The sequence below is a fragment of the Apteryx rowi genome, unplaced genomic scaffold (genome assembly GCF_003343035.1).
Source record: "Apteryx rowi isolate R43461 unplaced genomic scaffold, aptRow1 scaffold_19, whole genome shotgun sequence".
NCBI lineage: Eukaryota > Metazoa > Chordata > Aves > Apterygiformes > Apterygidae > Apteryx > Apteryx rowi.
This window is the reverse complement of record NW_020448196.1, coordinates 1,463,477-1,483,423: the sequence shown is the minus strand read 5'-3', so window position 1 is coordinate 1,483,423 and position 19,947 is coordinate 1,463,477. Positions and strand designations below refer to the sequence as shown.

The following is a 19,947-nucleotide window of genomic DNA, read 5'->3' as shown; positions in this document are numbered from 1 at the left end:
TTCTTGTGATAAGAAGAGAGGGATGTATTGCACATTGGTTCAATTCTATGACCCTGTCTTTTACTCTGTGTCGATCTTGTCTCTGTTAGCAAATTTTATTTGCAATTTACCAATCCAAGAGCTGGAGAGCTTGGTGTGATAAATTGTCTCCATCTCTTAAACTAGGTACCAGGTGATCAGTAATGTATGAAGTACGAGACATTGGATTGTTGTGACAGATTACAGTAGTCTTTGGAGTTGCTCACAGCCTCGTTCCATTAAACTCTTGTGTCCGTGCAGCTGGGGAATGAGACCGTCATTTGCATTGTTGGGAAAGAAGTCAGCTGGGTGTCCTTACATCTGTAAAGCCTCGCAGTCCTTTCTAACCTCTTTTCAAACCAGACTTTACAGATGTTTAGATTTAAACCACAATAACTCTTGTGATGGTGAATGTCAGGGCTTAAGTAAGTTTGCTGATTATGTCTTAGGATGCTTAGGACAGACTGCAGAGAAAGAACAAAAAAGTCATCAGATTTATACTGACTGAAGATCTGAGTTTGTGCTTGAACAAAGAGAGAGTAATGTAGTGGAACAGAGGTCCTAAATGACTGTTCCATTGTAACGGGTCATAAAAACCAAGAAGTGGAAAATATAACCTCTCCAGGAGAGAGGTTCTCACATGTTTATCATCTGATCAGAAATAACTGATGTTTGCATAGCAAATAGACATTTTCTTATTCATAACTTCAACTTCTGGTTAAATATGCATCTATTTATTCGCTTGATGATCTTTCAAACCAGAATTTTGAGATAAATTATTCCTGGCATCACATACAGACTTCTTGCAATATTTTTGTATTTAATACTAAATCTGATAAGCACTCTGATTTGTGGGTAAGCATGCCTAAAGTTCTGCAGAAGTATCCTTTTCACTACCAGTACACCAGAAAGCTCCAGTATTTTAAGTGTTGAAATAATGGTTGCTTTTTAGAAAATTGTCTGTTGTTTCCTTTAATTGTAGCTTTTTATTGTTTTTGTTGGCTTGTGGATCAGTCAAGATTATGCAGATTTTTTTTTTTTTAATTTGACAACGTTCCATTAGATTCCTGCAGTCTAATGTGAAACAGGCAGTTCTTGTTCATGCCCTTCTGCACCCTGTTATAATCTGTCATAATAGTGTTACGCCACATCCGCTTTCCCCCTGTTCTAAAGCACAAGTCTGTGGAACAGGTACTGGAGACCACAGCACTGAATCTAGTGACCAACAGGGAGTGTATGTTGAGGAGGTTTGGCGTAAATAATACTTGATATATAGGACTACCTGCAAAGCAAGAACTCTCCTCTTGGGTGGTGGTGGTGGTGGGGAATGTCAAGTTTTTTGATTGTTTGGATTCTCTATTGGAATGAAAATAAGATCTTTCAGAACATGTCACAAAACATGAAAAAGCATTCAGCTTTCCAGGAATTACATGAAAAGCCTTAGGAGCCATCCTTACAAAAGTCTAAGGCTGGGGTTTTGACAGATCAGCATTTTCTAACATTGAAATTTAATTGAAAAATTCCTAGTTACAGTAATGCAAAGAATACTTTTAGAATAGCATTTTGATTTTTGAGGGAACAATGTAAATTGCTGCTTTCATGAGATCAGCTGTCCTAGTTTGGCTGTTTTTATAAAATGTATTTAAATCATAAATTTAAAAGGAGCTGGTATATGCTAGGGAGAGAAATTCTTTGAAACTGTGAAGTTACTTTTGATATTTGATCAAAATCAAATGTGATGTTCTAGAAAATACAAGAAATGGAAGAAAGAAGAATCGTGAGGATAGGTGAATCCATGAAAACTTTTGCAGAGGTCGACCGCCAAGTGATCCCCATCATTGGAAAGTGTCTGGATGAAATAACAAAGGCAGCAGAATCGATCGATCACAAGAATGTAAGTGTTGCGTTGTTTGAATTGTTGATTGCCGTCTTTACTACTGATTGCTTTGTATGGAGACTTAAATCCTGGGTCTGGGCCACAGTGTGAGGGCTCTGTAATCACACAACTAAAACAAGGAACACGTTCTTGTTCCAAGTTGCTTTATGTCTCATGCAGTGTTAGCATATGCTCAGATTATTTTCCAGATCTACTTAACATGCAGAAATGCATCTATTGCCATATTATTTTTTTTTCCAAATTTTTTTTAGAAATATTCTCTCCTTTTGGTAGGATTACTACTTTTTGAGATACTGTTATTGAAAAATAGGCTTCTTCCTAGAACAAGAAGAATGGTGGACATCATTCCAGATATCTAATCATCACCAATTCTCATACAGATGGGTTTTCTTTATAATGGTCAGACAATTGAATGCTGCAGAAACATCTTTATCTCAGCTTTTCTTATAATAATGGAAGTACTTACAATGTTGGCTACATAAATAATTGAATACAACTTTGGCATAATTTGCTGCTTTACTTTAAATTCTTTCTTTGAAGATTTGAGACTTACTGAACATTATTGTAGGAGTTAAAAATAATAATAATAATAATAATACCTTATTGGCTGATGAAGAGTTTCCTGATGTACAGTCAACAAACACAAGGGCAAGTATGTTTTCTGTTCAGTTTTCAAAATGGTCTGCTCCATTTGTAAATGAAGTCTCCGCCTGTTCTTTCAACCCTTCTCATGGATCACATTAGTGCTTCAAATACAAACAGCATGTGTCTTGCTGGCTGTTTGAATTTCCCATACGTCTTTTTCACTGGAATCCTTTCTGTGCTATTCATTGCCCAGAGCCTGGAGACTGCACTTAATTGGCGGCATAAGCCTTAGGCTGAGGTTTTGAAATGAATCCACTACTTTCTGCTCAGCAGTTGCTCTCGCACAGAGCAGCATGGGAATAGTATGCCAAGGAATATGAAAGTTACTGTTTCTTTTGGGGATGGGAGAAGGGTGAGACAAGACACTGAAATCCATGTTAGAAAAGTGTACCCCTTTGGGGTACCGTTCTTGGTGCTGCATGTTGAAAATCATGTTAGGGCGAGATTCATACCTAGACCTATGCTCTGCTCAAAACCTTTAGGGAGACCTTCAGTGAAACACCCAAGGTTTAAGCTAGATTTTTGAATGAAGATGAATTTTACATTCAAGTCAGTCCTTTTCCCTCCCTTGCAGATATGTCAGATGATTGATGGTTTGTGTGCACAAGTGACATTAGGACAAGATGGTTTTGAGCATCGATAACAACTCAGGGATATCATGTAAACACTGTGCTAACAAAAATATATTTAACAAAACTTGTCCCATCTGAACATTTAAGAGTTTAGCATATTCTATCTGGAAAACACTTTATGACCACAAAGGGTTCTTTGCTGAAATATCATCAAGGATTTTTCATCTACTGGACCAGCAGGTCCTAACCTACTTGGATCCTATAGAAGTGATATGCCTATTTCTGCCCTTTTGCAGATCCTGCTACTTGGTAGAAGTGGTCATAGATGCACACTGTAGCATCTGCAATGTAGCAATTTACATCTGTCACCTTCTCTATTTCCAGATCATATCCTACTTTATCCAGCCATGCAGCCTGTCCCATCTCACCTCTTAAAATTTTAAGAAGCAAGTTTTGGTACTCTCAGCCTAACAGGAGAGTTTCTCCTTCTCCTGAAAAGATTCAAATTGAAGGTTGTCTTCTTTACTCATCTTTTTCAAGTCTGAAAGAATTTGGATAGGAAAGTCTAACTAGATCTGAGCTGTAGTCCACTTTGAATATGAGGTCACTTTCCAGGAAAGCTGAATGCAAGGACAGCTGGTGATAATACAGCTAGCACAACAGTGAGTAAAACCAAGAGCCTGCTGAGCAGGAAACACTTTGTGTGAAACTCTGGGCCCACACAGATGTGTGTTTCCCAGCTGGGAAATCTCCAGGATCTGGTAATCATAAAAACACCACTACAGTATCACCAAACTTGAAATGTATGAGTTACCTTACAAACCATGAAACTGATACAAGGCAATGACTTATCTGAAGTTCTTTTTTAGCTCTTGACTGGCGTTCTTTGTTTTTGTTTTCACTTTTTCTACCCAGAAAAATCGCATTCAGAATTACTGAAGAAGGGGAGAGGATAAATGAAAGCTCTGCTCCTTATGCATTAACTCCAGTTCAGAATCCAGGGCTTTAGATGGAATAACAAATACAGGAGATGTATTGGTCAGAAAGAAAACAGTTGCAGAGAAAACTCTAGTTCTAGCACTTTATCACTTTACCTTTTGTACTGAACTATGAGTAAACTCTAGCTGGAAGGATTTAAAAACCTAAGTTCTGCAATGTTTTTCACTGCCAGTAAAACATTGCCAGCCGATGCTAAGGGGTTACTGTTTAAAAAAAAAAAAGAAAAGAAAAGAAAAGAAAGGCAGTACTTTTACTTTGCACTTCATCTGGGCATCTTTGAGCTTTTTGGTATTCAGTTTTCAGCTTCACGTAGGTGGGTTTTCTACTGCATCCGTGAACTCCAGTGATCTATAGCATCAGAACTGTGTAGTACAATAGCAAGTAAGAATGAAGTTATATAGCTGTATTAAAGCTTTGGAAGTGCTGGCTCCTAACAGGCCTCTTCCACTGCCAGCTGTGTGTTCCCTCCCTCTATTGGTACTAGCAAGAACTTGGAAATCACTTCTTTCCAGAGCCCCTATTTCATTGGATGGTGTTAGAACCAAAATGATAAATGGAATAGATTAATATTTTGTAATATTTAAGCTACAAAGAGGATAAAGTCTTGCCTCATGCCCAACTTGCAAAACAGCCAAACTTTTAGGCTTAGTTACTCCATTTGTAACGGTTTAAATAGGATTGCTTTATGCCCTCTCTGAAGCACGTAAAACTCCCACTAATACTGGTGGAAGCTGTCAGAATTTAGCTGGGAGTACTGGTTAGCTCTGTTTCTAATATGCTGCTTTTCCATCTCCCCTTTTTATAACAACTCAGGCAAAGCAGAGGTCATGTTTCAAGGGTAAACTGTAGTGACTGCTAAGTGAACCAATGCAGAATTTGCTTCTGAAAGCTCTAGCAGCAGATAGAATTAATTTGTTACGGTCTTCAAAGTTCCTGTTATGACATTATCTCTTTCTGATAATGTATAACCAGTGCATGCCGGTTATTTTTAGCCCTATTGTAGTGGAAGGATGTTTTGACTAAATGGAAGGAACACTGTACAATTAAAAGAGGAAAAAAGAAAGGCTCTAAGCATAGGATAAAATACCAGTAGAGTATTTAATGTAACCTTGTATTTATTTATTTATAGTCTCTTCTCTCTTCCTTCTTGGCCTTGTTTTCATGATTAGTATTAAAAAGCTCTACAAATGTTTAGAATTAAGGAAATTTTAATGTCAAACTAGGATGAAATAATTGAAAGTGGTGTACTTCCCTTAAAAGTTGTTTGTGAGTTTTACAGTGTACCTGATAGATTGAGGATATCAAGCCTTAATTTGCTTCACAATCCCCTGGATGCTTTTACAAAACTTTTCCTGTATCTGTTTTGCTTAATTGAGCCAGGCCTTTGGATATGTTTATAATCACACTCAACTTTTCATGAATGCTGTTTTACCTACAGACACATTCAGTCTTTCAAAGCAGCAAGTTCACCCTTTTTCTCTGAACAGCATGGTGGTGGTCTTCTCTAGTGGCTCATGAGATATCTGCCTGTTGTAGCACAATTTCTCTAATGATCTTTGAGTGAAAACTCTTAAAACAGTGTAATATAAAAAGCTCCCTTCCCAGGAAGTCAAATAGGTCATAAGTGTGTTAAAAAATTTTTTTCCCCGGGGCCATTAGATTTAAATGCATTTTCTGAGCTGAAGTCTGAGTCTGAACTTATGTATAATTAATTGTGTTTGTAGATCTCGTTAGGAAAAATATAATATATTGCTCTTGTTTTCCTTGATATCTGCCAAAAAAAGAGCAAAACCACTGCATGTAGTGTATGGCTGACTTGCCTCTAGTGCTCCTAATAAAACCAAAAGGGTAAGTGGCTTTAATCGCAGAGCAATTGGAGTTGGAAGGGACCTCTGAAGACCACCTGGTCCAGCCCTCCCTGCTCAAACAGGGTCAGCTAGAGCAGGTTGCCCAGAACCGAGCCCAGTTGGGTTTTGAGCGTCTCCAAGGATGGAGACTCCACAACCTCTCTGGGCAACCTCCAGTTCCAGTGTTCAGCCACCTCACAGTGAAGAAGTGTTTTTTCTTGTGTTCAGATGGAATTGCCCGTGCTTCAGTTTGTGCCCGTTACCTCTTGTCCTGTCACTGGGCACCACTGAGTCTGGCCTCGTTCCTCTCTACACCCTCCCATCGGATATTTATAAACATTGATAAGATCCCCCCAAGCCTTTGCTTGTCAAGACTGAACGCTCCCAGCTCTCTCAGCCGCTCCTCGTACGAGAGATGCTCCAGTCCCTTAGTTGTCGTCGTGGCCCCTATGACAGCGTAGAGTTACTAACCGCTACCTGCCCCAAGGTGCCTGGCTGCTTGCGTCACCTTGGATTGCTCCAGTTGTGAGGTTAAGTTCACAAGATAAACTGCTGTCGTTTACCATAGCTAAGTTCCCAAGCGCTAACTTCCTGACTTATGGCAACGTGATTACTCGAGAGCTGCTTAATATCAGAGTATTTATTGGGGCTTTCCAGCAGCTTGCTTACAGCTGCTAGACATGCCAAACAATTCTGTACCTCAAATTTTTGTTATGAGTCTCTTGATTTAATGAGTCTCTATTTAGTTACTGAAGTGTGATTTCTTTTCTAATAAATAAATTAAAAATAATAAGCTCTTAGTCACTTTCACCAGCAAACATCAAAAAGCCTTTAAAAGGTGATTGTATAATAATATTGATGTTTGTGTGGGAAACCAAAACAAAGGGAAGCAAAATCGCTATGTTGTTGTCAGATGACCACTCAGTAAAAGACTGGAATGAGGAGACCTGAGTTTACCCTTCTTCAGTATCCTCTCCCGTTAACTACAATGACTCATCCTCTGATGATGGTTATGTACTTTTTATGTCCTTAGAGTTTAGTCCTCTGCCTCATTAACTATTGGTATTTTAAGTAATGATTGGTCTCAGTGATGCCTTTGCAAAATGGACTAGGGTTTCATAACAGGAATAATGGGCTATTTGAGAGCAAAGCTCACCATCTTCATTTTGGTAGGAGATTTTATTTAGAGAGGTATTATGAAACTGAGATTGCAGCCATATTTGCTCCCAATTGCAATATATTCTGACTGACATAATTTTGAGGCTTTGTTCTGTTCGGGGGTGTTGGGTGGTGGGTGATGTGTGTGTGGTGTGGTTTTGGGTTGGTTTTTTTTTGTGTGTGTTTTGGGGTTTTTGTTTTGTTTTTTAATTGCATTCATCCCTGTAGTATCTGGCAGTATTAAGCTCCACACAGTGGAGTGCCTTGCTTCAGTAAGATGATATGCTCTGCATAATTTTTAAAGTACATCATGGTAGTGAAAACGGGTCCAAAAAAAGTGCCTTAAACTTGGAGCAGAAGGTGGAGAGTTTTGTCTCGATTCTGAGCTCTGGAAGGGTGCTCATTCCCCAGAACGAGACTGCTCTCTGGAAAGGTTGTTTCCAGCATAAGCGAACGTTATCATCCTTGTACTGTTCTCTTATGCCACCAGTCTGGTGACAGCTTTCATTTGAAATGTTTACACTTATACTGGTTCTCTCCCATTTTAGGATTCACAGTTGGTAATAGAAGCCTTTAAATCAGGGTTTGAGCCTCCAGGAGATATTGAATTTGAGGACTTCACTCAGCCAATGAAGCGGACTGTCTCCGAATCCAGCCTTTCAAATTCCAGAGGGGATGGAAAATCTGAGCCGAAGTTTGGTGGCAAATCCAAGGGCAAGTTATGGCCATTCATCAAGAAAAATAAGGTACTGACTTGCAAACTTCAGCTTGGTGCTAGTATACTTAGTCAATAACCTCTGCCTTGTTTAGTAATCCTGGCAATTACAATTTTTTTTAAGAGAATTTTAGTTTCAGAAAGTTAATAACTAATGTCTTAATGTGGTGTTTTGTTGTAGTCTTTGGTTACTTAAGGATTTTTTTTATATTTTTAATTTTTTTTTCTTGTACAATTTCTTTAATTATGTTGCTGTTTGTATATTTATTTACCTTTAGTTGTCATGTCTTTGCCATGGTCCATTTCTGTTCCTAACTTGGAGAAGGAATTGTATACCACTTACATAGTGCCATGTGTGCTAACTAACATTGTTACTTTTGGGCAGCTTTAATGTGGCATTACTGTCTCGACACTTCTAAAACTCTCCTTGGCTTTTCATTTGCGTTGTCTTTTCAGTCTTTGTAGTGGGTTCAGCAGTTGGGTGGCTGGGAACGAGGAATTGCTGTGATTCATTCTTAATTTAGCATAACTAACTGAGCATAACTAACTAAGCAGTTGACTTCTTCAAAAAGAAATGTATTAACTTATGTGTCCATTTTTTTGACCATTTCATTGTCATACTTTACACCATAATGCATGGCAGCCTTTACCTGGGGTTACCAGAATGTATCAGGTTGACTGGACTAAATCTGTTCTCAGTAACACTGATGCAAGCCTAGAGTAGCTTCACTGTTTTAATCTCACCCTTGTTGCTCTGACCCTTATCAAGCTGCTTGCACTAATCACAGAGTGAGTACAAAAATCTACCTGATCAAAATGGGTCATCCTGTTGGGATAATATGAGAGAACTCGTCTCTCTGGTGCTTACATCAGTGTAGCCAGAAGCAAAAACCAGGGCTAACAACTCCTGAGCAAATTCATAGAATAATTTTTAAAAGTGAAGTTTGATGCACATTAGAGGTATGATTTGAAAGCAGGAAGGAATGTGGTTTGTTGTTTTCCAGATAATAGAAACGCTACTGGGCACTAAGGTACCTTCCTTATCTGATCCATTTAAATTCAGGTATTTGAAAGCTCTATCCATATGCATTATTCTGAGCCGTCCACAGAGCGAGGACAGGGCAATTTATGGGGATAGCGTTGCATGGAAAAGTCTGCATGAGCTTCCTGTCAAAATACTTCATGTTACTCTTCTGTTGCATCATTTACTAAAAACTCCCATTTATCACATTCTTCATTTAACACAACTCTTAAATACTGCTTTCCTCCCTCTTTTGAACCATGGCCTTTAATATTTAATTATTTGTTTAATTGTTTTTTTTTCCTCTGGATTTCAAATATTGTTTTTGATGCTTATTTTCGTTTTGTGTTTTATCTTTTTATTTTGGTTTTTATTCTGTCACTTCTCCATCTCTTATACGTAGCTTATGTCCCTTTTAACATCCCCCCATCAGCCCCCTCCTCCTCCCCCTGCCTCTGCCTCACCCTCTGCTGTTCCCAACGGCCCCCAGTCTCCCAAGCAGCAAAAGGAACCCCTCTCCCATCGCTTCAACGAGTTCATGACCTCCAAACCTAAAATCCACTGCTTCAGGAGCCTAAAGCGCGGGGTAAGTTCTCCTCTGGATACCTCTCTCTCTCTCTTTCTCTTTTCTTTCTTTCTTGCGCTTTTATTGCACGTTCTGTTATGTAAAAACTTGTTTTGTTTTGTGAATGAGCCCATTGTGTTTTATCATAACATGCAGACAAATCCAAGGAATCCCAAAGTAGAAAGTCATTTGTAGTCAAAAACGCCACAATGAAACCACAAAAAATACACTTCCCAATTGAAATTACCTATTTTTTTTTGAGGGGGAAGGTTGTCCAAAGTACGGACGGAGCAGCTCAACATTAAGTGATACTCACATGAAAATCCAAAGATAAACTAAATCATTAATTTAGTAGCCCTGCCTATATCTGCAGCAGAGCTGGTTTGGGGGAGTGCCATTGAGAAGTTTCGTACAGTCCTGATGTTGCATGTTTCCTCCCTTACTGTGAGAAACCACCTTCTCTTCAGGGTGGATTCAGCTCAGCATCTGTGTCAAAAGGAGGAAAGTAAATTAGGAGGGGTTCTAGGGAATAATCCTTCTGACTTCAGTTGGGCAAGTTCAGGCACTTCACTGAAAAGATCTGACGTCTCTTGCTGGAGCGGTGGGAACAGCACTTCCCTGTATTTTACAGTTAGGGATGCTTCTGTGCAGAATTTCTGGCTGCGACTCAGCCTTAGAGACGGTGCTCAAGGGCTGGAGTCTTTGCTTGTTCAGTAAGTCCGACTCTTAAAACAGGTGAGACATGAAACCTGAAATGATTTTAGGTGGCAATAAAGTAGCTTTAGCTTATAAGGTATGGGTTTCCTTTAAATCAAGACAGTCATGTTGGTGACACTAGGGAACTGGATTTAATGTTCTCTGCATCTTCTTAGCTACATTGATTACAGTTGGCTCTCAACTTTTGGGGCTGATACTTCCCAAGGGCCTTAACTGCATCCTGGAGAGTGGCGTTTCAGTAAGAGGAGAAGGTTTGACTTGATTCCAGACTAACAAGCATATATGCGCACACATCCTGATGTTTACAGGGCTTAATCCCAAATTAGCAGTTAGTCACACACCTATGGAAAAAGAAATACATAGAAGCAGCTGACGAACTGCGGAGAAGAGGACGTGAGAGCATCTGTCCAATCCTTCCTTGAGTCAGCAGTCCTGACTCACGTGCTTTCAGTGGCTTCCTTTGGGCACTTGGGGTTCTGTTAGTGAGCTGACATTAAGGTGTTTGTGTTGAAGTAAGTTAAATTAGACCACCATTAGTGGTCTTTGTATGTTGTAGTTGTTAAGTAAATAATAGCTGAGATGGAACTTCTCTTTCCTCAAAGAGAACAGTTTTTCTTCCAACAAGCTCTCACACAGCACTGAGAAGCCGCTAGCATCATATGGCTTCGGCTCCTAGGTTAGGATAATAGAATTATTTCCTCTTACAAAAATTATGCCAAGCAGACACAACTGTTCAATATTTAAAATATTTTTTAGAGCAGGCTGCAATGACAGGAAATAACTACTTTCAAAGGCCCAAATTCTGCTCCAGGGACTGCACTGGCATTTAGGCTTAGAGGCTGCAGTTATATAAAAGTAGAGATGATTTCACTAGGGAACTTCAGTGTTGGTTAGCTACAGAGAACTGAGACCAACGCTGTAAACAGTATTTTAATTGTATCATCTGGTTACAGAAAGTACATTAAGAAAACAGACAATTTTCTTACGTAAAAGTTTCTAGTTCTTTCCTAGGGAATTGCCATTTAATGGGGGTATGATTCAGACTAGAACCCAAAGAATTGCATTTCTGGTGCTTTTTGATGGGGAAGCCAAAAGTTTCTAAGCTGTCAGAAGGTGTATTCTGTAAATATGCCTCCTTCCCTCCCCTCAGTTGCACAGTTTGGCTCATAGCATCTTTTCTCAATGGCTCTTAAGGGGGAAAGCAGTCTTTCAGTTCCGCTTCTTAACAGCAGATTTGGAGGATGTGCTGCTTGTGGGTCTCTTGAAGGCAGCTGTTAGGTGGGCTGGCTTCTGCAAGGCTTGTCCGTACCGCATTGCAACGCTGCGCTTGGAGAGCGAAGGCGCTGCTGAAGGGGAGCGGTTGTATTGCGGTCTAATGCTCCAAGAGTGCCGCTCGCTGAACGGAGTGCTCAGAACAGTGCTGAAGGTTTTTAACTCAATCTAAAAATATTTATACTAGTTTATAGTTCTCTGGGCACTTCACGAGTTTGTATTTCAAATGTACAAATTCTTATTTAGTGAGTATTTGGCTGTATAAGCAATTATGACTAATTGCTTTTAATATTGCCTGAAGAGGGGCCATTCTATTACGTATTACTTATTGGAGAAGTCTAAGTGAGCCTTTTGTAAGGTTTTCTCACCTCTTCATATAAATTCACTTACTAATGCTGCATACCCTATTGTTTTTAACTGATTTGTGTGAAAGGTGAAATAATGAGGAGAAGTCTCCTGTAGTTTTCCCTGGAGTCTCCTCTAATTTCTGCTGACACATTCATTAAAATGCGAAAGGAAAGGCTCTTGCTAAATCTTCATTTAAACCTTTCACTGTTCTTTTTCTATTTCATTTCCTTCCCCTGTTAGCCACCAGGATGTTTGTGTGTAAATAGTTTTCCTGCCTGAGTCATCCGGCAGAGTTGGAAGCCAGTGTTCAGATTATCACATCTTTTTCCAGAGGGGCAAATTCAGGCCATTTAGTTCATCTAGAAATACAGAGCAGGAGAGGCTGCTAAGCTCTGGCAGCTTGCTCGGCCTGTTTTGAGAACTTGGAAAGGTCACGTTTCATAGGTCCTCGGTGGCCGGAGCTAATGGGTGAAATGCTGTGGTTTGTGTTGTACACGGGGTCAGACTGAAAGGTCGCGGAAGTGCCTTATGGCCTTAAAAAACAAAATAATAAGTTAAAAATTCTATCCAGGCCAAAAAAAAAAAGGAAATCCCATCCCAAAATCCTGTTAGTTTGTCAGATAACAAAGGAGTGGTTAGCATTAGTTTCAGCTGATATAATCTGATATGGCCCCCGTATATAAATTACAGCTAGGTAACACTGTTAATTCTGCTCTTACCATATCAGTTTTCTTTATAAGAGTTCCAGTTCAAGTCCTCTCTATTGCAAAATCCTAAAGGATATGAATTTTGCACTTGAGGATGAGTTATAATGTTGCAAATACTGGGTTGCGATTTTTACCGAAGAAATTAGGCAGGAGGAAGTAGGGAGAAGCTGTCTAGCAGAAGAACATTTGATCTGTGCAGAGATGCGTAAGTGTGAAGCAACCCTTGGAAAGGAAACTTGGGGAGCCAGCAGGACAGTACAGTGAAATGGATGTTTGGCTCTGCGCGCTGAAGAATTTCATTTGATCTGAATATCGTCTCTGCACCACTGCTTTTGTTCAGACAGAAATCCCACTCCAGCCAGACACCTTGCCATGAAGATAGCCACAAGAGATTTTAAATATTATTTTAGATTATGCAACGAAGTTGTCCGGAGGCAGATCCTTCCCAGCTCTATGGATGAACTGAGCTGTTAACTCCAGCTAAAGTCAGTGTAACAATTTATTTCACTGCAAACTGGATCATACTCCTTTTCTGCATTAGCTTCCAAGGGAGAAGTGCAGGAAAAGGAACTACTTACTGTGAACAAGTCTAGTAGATGTCAAGACCTTAACAGGATAAAATCAATGGGAGCAAAACTGCACATTGTACTTGATCCTTGAAACATAAGCGAGTGAATAGATTCCCATACAATTCCTCCACAAAACCTTTGAGATCAAAACGTGTCTGGATAGGTAGTATGTTTTAGTAATTTCCATATGAAATTTTGGTTTAGCGTGTTATATTGCATTTGGAAAGAGAAATTAGTACATTTAAAAAAGCAGAAAAATCACTGGTGACTGCTTAAAAATTAATTTTATAACTACTAATGATATGTCCTGTGCCCAGTCTGGTTTTAATTTTGCTTCCAAACCAAAAATCCTATGAATCTTATTTTTGTAGAAGGAAACAGATGCCTGAACAATTAATTTACAACAGATGCAAGGTTAATGTAGAAGAGCCAATACGAATATCAGTGGTCACTGCCAATATGAAATCCTAGTCAGGTTTAAAAAAAAAAAAAAGTTTTAGGTGCTGACTCTTGTCAGTGTCTATGGTTTTCTAATCACATTTTCCTATTTTCCTCAAGTTTTCTTTTTTCTAGCCCTAGCAGCAGCAGAAATGTCCATTATAGAGAGTGCTGCAGAACTGCTCTAGTACTTATCATAGATCAAAACTAGAAAAGGAGGGGAAAAAAGTGTTTCTTGCACATAATTTTGGGGAGTGCTGTTTCTAATAACTCTTTAGAAGGACAGTATAAAAAAGAAATACACGTAAATCAACTTGTCTCTTTAGGGAAGTTAAAGCCAGAAGAGCACAAAAAATGAGGAACCGCTTACATAAGTCATGGCTTCATTTATGCTTGCTCTGCTTTTTCTAATTCCATTTAGAGGACAAAGAAAACTCAGTACTCTGCTACTTGATATTAATTTTGTGTTCTTTTGTTTTATTGCTATAGTGGCAATAACATCAGCTCCTTTTTTTTTTTTTTTTTTGAAGAGCCGTACTTCTACACGAAAAAAAATCCAGGGGTAGAACTTACTGCTTTGAATTACGCTGTGTGGCTTTACGCAGACCTGCTTTGCCTCCCTCAGCTCAGACGGGGCCGCGGTTAGGCAGAGGGAAGGTGGGTTTGGGAGCGGGGACGTGGCTCCCGCTGTCGTTACCCAGGCTCCAGCCTCCAGGCTGTCCTGTTGCACCCGGCAGAGGAGGGATTTTTGTGGTTTCCTTTCTAGTGGAAATTGTTGACTTCATTACAATGTAAAACTTTGTTTCCATGCACCGGTTAATGTTTCCCGTACCATCTCGTCTTGCCTCTGTGCGTGCTGTGTTCCCTCTTCCCCGGGCGCGCGGCTTGTGGTCTGCCCGAGCGATTCGTACTTCGTTAGTCTGTGATCGCGCAACATCAGCAAACAAAAACCAACCTCTCTCTTGCTCCATCTGTTCCCTGGCCGTGGGAATACTTGTTCTTTTAATATATATAAATATATCTATGCCAAGACGAGGGTTTTCTGGAGGGTTGGGGTGGTTAAAGCCTTGGTTTATGCCAGCCTGGATGATGATGTTTTCTGATCTGGTGTGTTTAAGCTAGCCTTTAAAAGCATGGCACTTAGTTACTTTTCTTGTGAAAATACTGAACTCCCTGACGCTCGCCTAGTTGCCAGCACGTTTCCCCTTTGCACTTAAAGGCTAGTTAAGCACCAAGCTATCTTTTGCTGTAGAAGCAGTAAACGCAGAGGTACTTTGCTCGTCTCCACTGTAACAGATGTGTTTTCTCTTGCTGACTCGCCAGCAGACACAGTCTTTGTATTTTCACAAAGAACTCATGAAGAGGACTTTAGGGACCCCCACGTGTGCCATTGAGGCTAGGGAATACGTTGTAAGTCTGTGTATGGTGTGATCAGCCCATACCGTCGCTGCACAGTCGCTAACCCCACTTACAACGCCCTCGGAGTGTGCTGTGGAAAGGTGCTTTGTAAACGATGAAACCACGAGTTTGGTGAGCGGCGAGCTGCAGCTCACCGCGCGATGTGCAGGCAACATCTATCTGCTAGTCGCAGAAATGCTGAAATTGGCACAGTTAACGGTTGGACTGGGGAAATTCGGGCTCCAGTGTGGAACCTGCTTAAAGTGCCCTTGGCTGCACAGCAAGGGTAAGAGTGGAGAAGTCCTAAGTCATTTCTGTGTTCTGGTACGCTCTAAATTAATTGGAATTGTAGGCTGAGCCAACTTCTGCTTTTACAGCAAAGTTGCTCTCTGTAAAAAGTAACTACAGGTGGGTTCCATGCATTTATCCGAAATCATTTGTGTGGGTTTTTTGTGAATATGGTCTTGACCATCATTAACCAAACCTCCGAATTTATGGCAGTGCAATGGCGCATGGAGCGTTTTGTGCCCTGGTGGCAGAGCACTGTGGCGCTTCTGAAGATTCTCTGAACTTTCTGTAACGATGATAGTTCATGGAATCAAGATTTGTGACTTCTAAATCTGATATTCGGAGAAAGCAGAATAGAGGGGAGATTGCTACAGGACCACTAAGAAAGAAATTTACCTCCTGGCCGTATGGAAGCCTCGGGGGTTATTGCAATCCCGTCCTCTGTAAGTGAGGTTAGTGTCTGTGACTGTCCAATAACACATGGACTTGCTGCCTTTCATGCTCTCTCATGTGTTATTGAAGCTTGTGGCTCTTAGGCTCTTCGTTCCTTCCCTGCAAGACTAGGCTAGATTTGATTTAAATTGATGGCTTGAAACAGATTTGCTCGTTTTATAGAAATGGGGTTACTTGATTGTTCGGGGGGAGGAGGGGGGAAATGCTGCTGCTCTCCCAAGAGCTGAGCAAGCTGCTAGCTGTGAAAACCCATCAGAATCAGCAAAAATAGTTATTTAGTGAATGCTTAATGCAGATTTATTTTGTCTGCTTATATTTGTTTATAGAAATTGAATTACTGACATATAACATTATCGATACATTTCAGAAACTGAAAACTGTGAATATGATTTGTTTCAGCATTTCGTTGTTTTCAATCTATGATCTGCATTACTGGTACTGGTTATAACAATCCCTGATGTACTATTTGGATGGAAATGCTATTAATAAGCTTTTTATTTTTATCATACTTAACAATGTAAGAATTTGGCAATGAGGTGTCTGTAAACCCTTTGAAATTTGCTGAATTTACAGCAAAAGAATAGTCTCAATGCAGATGGTTCTTTGCAGTAGTGTAGTGGCTTTAGAGTGAGTAGTGTTTAGAAAGTAGCGCATGTAGCATACATTTGTGCCTTTTATAGAGTGCTTTTGTAGGTAAATATTTTTTCTGCACCGTGAATGTTGTCTGTATAAATGTACAAGAATCTTAATTTGTGCTGATCATGTCTCTGCTAAAGTTCACAGGAATGCTAAAGCAATTGTGCAAATAAAGGCTGCCGAGACCAAATTCCTTCAGCAACATGTTTTAGCTCATTCTTTTCCCTTCTTGTATGATTATTCCTCTTTCAAAAATTGATTGTTTTTGTTTGGTTTTTCAATGGCCTCTTAGCTGAGAAAGTTAATTTGTCTATTGCTCTGTGGTTATCACTGTGTATTTATTTACTAATGGGCTGAACCTCAGAGGGAAGCTGAATTGCTGCATTGTCACAATGGATCGCTTCAAATGGAATATTTCACTATTTATTTTACAGCCATATTTTTTCATTTGATGGTTGTACTATCTTATTGTATAAATTCTGCTGAGTAATGCTAATGCTTATATTTGAAAATTTTCATACTTCTTAAACCTGTTATCAAACACATTGATGGAGCTACCTTTATTTTAAATCCAATCCTAAAGAACTGTGTTTTGACTAAAAATAGAGCATCAGGAAGTGTGAGAGCACTGTATCCGGGAGCTGTTCATGTTAAAATTGCAGCAAAATCTTGAATGGAAAGATGTGCAGAAGAAGTCTGACGATACAGATTATTGCCTACAGTGGGAGGTGTTTTCTAACTTTCATTTTTTGTTTGTCTGTAGCACAGAGCAAATCCAGTTATGCATTTACAAGTTCATTGCCTAGGTTGAGCATTTCACAGTTATTCCCCAAGAGGTGGTAACACAGCCACAGCGCAGATCGCTGGAGGAGGAGGAGGCCGGTTACAGTTTTGATTCTCCCTTTAGACACTGGTTTCATGCCTTGAACAGCAGCTAACTTAGGCTCCTTGGCACACAACAGAAAGGCTCTGTAATGCTGTTAGTCTCCCTGTCTCATGGAAAACCTCCTGAGCTAGTTTGCAGCACTGGAAGAGGGTTTGGGTAAGTCAGGTGCTCAGCTGCCCATGCGCATTTGTTCACCTGTTGGTTTGAGGCCCTACAGCACTGTTGAGAGCTGCGTGTGTAAGTGAGGTAGGACAGAGGCAAACCATGCTAGTGTGCAAGATTTGGGGGTTTTTTTAAACATACACCTCCCTTTTTACAGTCTCCTACTTTCCCAGAGTAGCTAGAAGATAGTGTTTTGGCTCTGTACCAGGAAATGTGGAAATCTTTAAAGAACTAGGCAATGTCAGTCATTTAAGAGCACGGATAGCGGCTTAGGATGCTGTCATAGAATCAACTGGATATAAAGAGAAAAGAGGCTTTTTTTTTTTTTTCCTTCTTTGTCCTGACATTGTCTGACCACATAGCAAAGGGAAGTTTGGTTCACTGAGTATTTCTTAATGAATCCTTCAAGAACATAAAACATCTGAAGTAACTACCCAGAGGACATTGTACACAGCGCTCATGGATAGTTTGGGGATTTTGTCCTTTGGACACAGGCCTGAGAACTAGGGTCTGTCTGCCTGAAATCACTGCCGATCCCATAGTGCTTTTTGCAGCAGGAGTCCAAGTGTAGTACCTTACCTCTTTGCTAAATTCTGGCTAGGTGTTATTGCACCCTTCACCTAAGACCTTGCATAATGTGGCTGATACTTGTGACTGCATTTCAGCACATTTTTGATCTTGAGTGACTTGCATATATGTGCAAATCCTGAGGTTTTTTTTTCCTACATCAAAGATGTTACCTTAATGAGAGGAGCACTGTTGTTGTCATAGCAGCTGTAAATAAATCAACCCAGGCCACGTATTCACCTGCAGTACCAAAGCACATCTGCAGAGGTACAGCGCTTTTCCTTTTCTGCTTGCACCAAGGAAATGGCAGCTGATTGCTGATGCTGGCCCATCTTGTGAACTTTTGCACAGATCTGTTAGTGTTACCCATTTCGCGTTCCAACAGCGAGGGGGATGTGTGTCATTTTATTGTAACGTCGGTCTGAAAAAGTTCCTCTTCTACTGATGCACTGTTGTTTTTTCTCTTTTTTTTTTTTCCCCCTGTATCTCTCCAATTTTTACATGAAGCTTTCTCTCAAGCTGGTAAGCACATTTACAGCATGCATGTCCTGTGTTTTAATCACGATTTTCTGTGTGTTTTAATGTGCACTGTGCCACATGTGACATGACACTGAAATTAATTGTTAAATTTGTTTCTTCTTTGTGTTTTGCTTTTTTTGCTATTTATCAGATAACTCTGAATACACAGGTCTGGAGTCTATTAGAGGTGATCAGAATTCAATCTTTCTAATAAGCTGCTAAAACATTAACTCTAATATATAGTTTAGTTTTTATTTTTATAATCTAGGGCTATGAAAATGTAGAAAAATATCATCATAATTCTGCTACAGTATGAATATACCTTAAGGCATTTAAAAACTAAAGGTCTCGGTGTGTTTGTGGGACCATTTATAGAGAGAAATGCAAGTCTTTTGTGTAACTGAAAATAGCTGCAAAGTTGCTTTCTGTGTCCAGGTATTACTGGAAGTTGGCATCATTGTCACCTACATTTTACAGCCCTATGTAGTCCTCCAAAATAACTAATAATTATATTAAAAGTTCTGTAAACCTTAACCAAGAAGGTTAACTCAGTCTGATTTGAATTTGCCAATGATGATGTATATACGAATCCTAAATTCTGTCTTGGATGCAGCTGGGAAGGTATCTTGAGCTACGGTAAGCAAATATGCTACTGAGTTGGAAAGGGAAGGGGGGAACACATATGGGAAAGCAAATGCTGTGCTGAACTTTACACTCAAGGTACTGTACTGCTTGAGTAGAGATATTCCACACCTTGATATGTTTGTGATAGCTTGCCTACGTTCCTTTGCCCTAACCGAGTCCCGTCACAAGAACGCGACTATTGCTGACCCACTTCACGCAAGCATGCAAGGGGCGCGAGTGACTGATTGCAACTTCAAGAGCTTCAGGGATTCGGCAGTAGCTCATTAATTGCATTAGCTCGAAGGTTTTCTTTGTCCTTGTCAGTCAGTGCCTTTGGGGCCTCTCTCCCTGTTGTTTCTCTCCTGACACGTACATTGATCCTGGGTACACCGTTTTGGACCTGTTCTGTCATAGCAGCTTATTCTGAGATTGTGTGTTGCCACTAAAGCTACCTAATGTGGCTCTGATACGTCTCTGTGGGTGTTTCAGGCCCTGCTGTTGCACTGTACAACACAGTGACTTGCTCCAGCTGTGTTAGCTGTGTTGCTTCTTAATGAAGACCTGCGATAGACCTGAGGATTAAAGTCATAGAAATCTCCAGCTTACTCACAACTTGTTTTTCAGCTGTTACCAAGCCACTGGCCTGGTAGTCTAAAGTGTTTATACCAAGGGTTTCCATTTGCTGTTTTGCTGGTCACAATGCTGGTGTGTTGTGCCGCTGAGTCAAGCCTTCATATGTAGGAATACATCCTCCCAAGTAAATGGCTGACCTGGCCTTTCCCCCAAAACTTCACCAATCCCAAAGATGTGCAGAGAGAGCTGAGACCTGTGAGTGCCTTGGGAGGAGGAAATTGGCTTGTTGGTAACCTTTTATTGGCTCCTAGCTGTAGAAGAGCCAAAACTAGAGCTGATAAAGCACTCTCTCT

General features: G+C 40.1%; 1 protein-coding gene across 14 annotated transcripts in view; it reads left to right on the top strand.

Moving 5' to 3' along the window:
* FNBP1 (formin binding protein 1) overlaps positions 1–19,947 on the top strand; it is a 116,696-nt gene that overhangs the window by 73,471 nt on the left and 23,278 nt on the right. For 8 of the 14 annotated variants that reach the window (XM_026062171.1, XM_026062179.1, XM_026062185.1 and 5 more), the window contains 4 exons: positions 1,766–1,912; positions 7,685–7,882; positions 9,276–9,458; positions 18,386–18,400. In XM_026062171.1, coding sequence (XP_025917956.1) covers positions 1,766–1,912; positions 7,685–7,882; positions 9,276–9,458; positions 18,386–18,400 — 543 coding nt within the window. The remainder of the gene's footprint in view (positions 1–1,765; positions 1,913–7,684; positions 7,883–9,275; positions 9,459–18,385; positions 18,401–19,947) is intronic. The other 6 variants (XM_026062173.1, XM_026062174.1, XM_026062181.1 and 3 more) reach the window with 3 other exon arrangements.